Source organism: Meleagris gallopavo, unplaced genomic scaffold (genome assembly GCF_000146605.3).
Source record: "Meleagris gallopavo isolate NT-WF06-2002-E0010 breed Aviagen turkey brand Nicholas breeding stock unplaced genomic scaffold, Turkey_5.1 ChrUn_random_7180001831715, whole genome shotgun sequence".
In the NCBI taxonomy this organism is placed as follows: domain Eukaryota; kingdom Metazoa; phylum Chordata; class Aves; order Galliformes; family Phasianidae; genus Meleagris; species Meleagris gallopavo.
Window position 1 is genome coordinate 1 of NW_011103859.1, and position 2,047 is coordinate 2,047.

Below are 2,047 nucleotides of genomic sequence, written 5' to 3' on the forward strand. Positions count from 1 at the left end.
GGGCGAATTCGAGCTCGGTACCCGGGGATCTCCACTTCTCCACTGATTTTTCATGAATAGAAACCATGAGACACACTATAGTTTGAGTATACATCCAAGTAGGCTCACACAGTCCCAAATAAAGATTCCCTGTGTTTTTTGCTTATATTTAGGTGACTGATGACATTTCTAGATTTTGTTAGTCACACAATAGCCAGTCTTCATCTGTGCCTAATTTTTCTGTTTTTAGAGGAAAACATTAATGAGTTAAGGTTGCAGACTCACCAGGAATACCACAGGTGGCCCTCCAATGAGGGCTATTGCTGTGGAGAGCTTGCGCCTGTTCCCTCCACTGTAGTTGCCTGCATATTTTTCTCCATATTTCACAAGGCCCAGTTTCCGAATTGCCCATTCGCCAACCTACAAGAGACAGTACAGTATCTTCATGAGTCAATCACAGCAACATCTACACAGTGAGATTTTCTTTAGAGGTTTGGCTTTAAGATGATTTTTCAGAAGGGCCATTCATTCGAGGCTTTAATCTGGCATAGCTCTAGGTTTTGAAACACCCTATTCACCCTCAGATTAAGGTGTATAAATACTAGCCCATGAGGGCCCAAACAATCAGACAGCTGCAGCTTAGTTAGCATAGATTCATAGAATCACAGAATGTCTTGAGTTGGCAGGGACCCACAAAGATCATCGAATTCAACTCCTGGCCTCACAGGATCACACAAAATCCAAACCTTATGTGTGAGGGCAGTGTCCAAACACTCCTTGAACTACTGCAGCTTGGGGTTGTGCCCATTGCGCTGGGCAGCCAGTGCCCAGGCCAAAAGTGACGATGCAGTTCAGCATCAGCCTAGCCCTGCTAACTACTAGTGTAATGGTCTTAAGCAATACATGCTTTATCCAGCTTTTTAGGTGCTATGGGCTTGCAGCAGGGACACCGTCTCTCCTGACACACAGCAATTGGCACTATTGTGCATTTCAGCCCCTAGATATATTGGAAGGATCTGTTCATTATTGAGAAGTACATACACTGCAACTGTCAGCCACTTGTTCTTTTAGTTTAGGAACTAAAAAGTGTTTAGCAAAGAGATTCAGTTAGTATTTGCACCATAACCAGAACCAGGTCCCTGTGCTTGGAGCGCAGCATAGAGGAACCTGCCTGCAAACCTCAAAGGAGCTTGCAGTTCTCACTTGCCACTGCTCTCAGGGCTATATGGGCATACTTTGGACACCGGATCTGGAAACAGTTCTACAGAACCCAAGAACAAATGGTGAAAGCTGCTGCCAGCCCAAGGAACTGAAATTGAGAAGTGTGCTGTATGCTACTGTAAAACTGTTATTAATTGACTTACACTGTTAGTGTAAGCCTGTGTGTGAATGCTGAAACAGGAGCAATTTAATGATACAGTGTGGTCACTCAGAAAGAAGCAGATCACTATAATTTTATGTGTACTGTGGGATATGAGCATGGAAGCAGCAACAGTTTGTCACTGGGGTACTCGTATGGTGTTTCATTTACCTTGCAAACTTCCTTCTCAGGAACACCTCTGAGGAGTGCAAAGAACTCCAAGTGTTCTCGCCCTGTCAGCAGTTCATTAATAGCATCAAACTGTGGACAGTAGCCCATGTTCTGATGGACTTCTTGGATGTTCGACAGGATACTGTAAAATAAGAACACCATTAGTTATGATTTTACAAGTAAACAACATTGAGATGATAAAAAGAGGAAGGTGAATCAATGAGTCCAGAATCACTGGTTTATTAACAATTTCTAGAAGTCTGTCTTCACCAAACTCTTTTTCTTTTCTTTTTATAAATATGATATTGAAACATGACAGAGAAGGTACTCAGAAGTGACTACCAGACTAAATCCACTGTGCTAAATGGCTGTAGTACTTTAGTAGACTCAGCAAAAGGCCAAGGCCCAAGAGTTGAGATAGAAAAAAAGTGGGGTAGCATTTAAATTCGTTGGAATTGGAACAAAGACCAAGAAAGCTGAAGGAGGAAGCAGCAAAGGTTATTCTTTAAGATAAAGCAGTGAAAGATGTATCATCTT

At 42.4% G+C, this 2,047-nt stretch overlaps 1 protein-coding gene across 1 annotated transcript; it reads right to left on the reverse strand.

The window, feature by feature from the left end:
• Positions 1-56: 56 nt before the first annotated feature.
• LOC104915615 (phospholipid-transporting ATPase ABCA1-like) lies at positions 57-1,675 on the reverse strand. Its single transcript, XM_010726528.3, has 2 exons — positions 1,511-1,675; positions 57-399 (listed from the first exon to the last, which is right to left on the reverse strand). Exons 1-2 carry the CDS (start codon positions 1,670-1,672, stop codon positions 247-249), a joined length of 315 nt encoding a protein of 104 aa, XP_010724830.1. The 5' UTR covers positions 1,673-1,675; the 3' UTR covers positions 57-246.
• Positions 1,676-2,047: the final 372 nt, after the last annotated feature.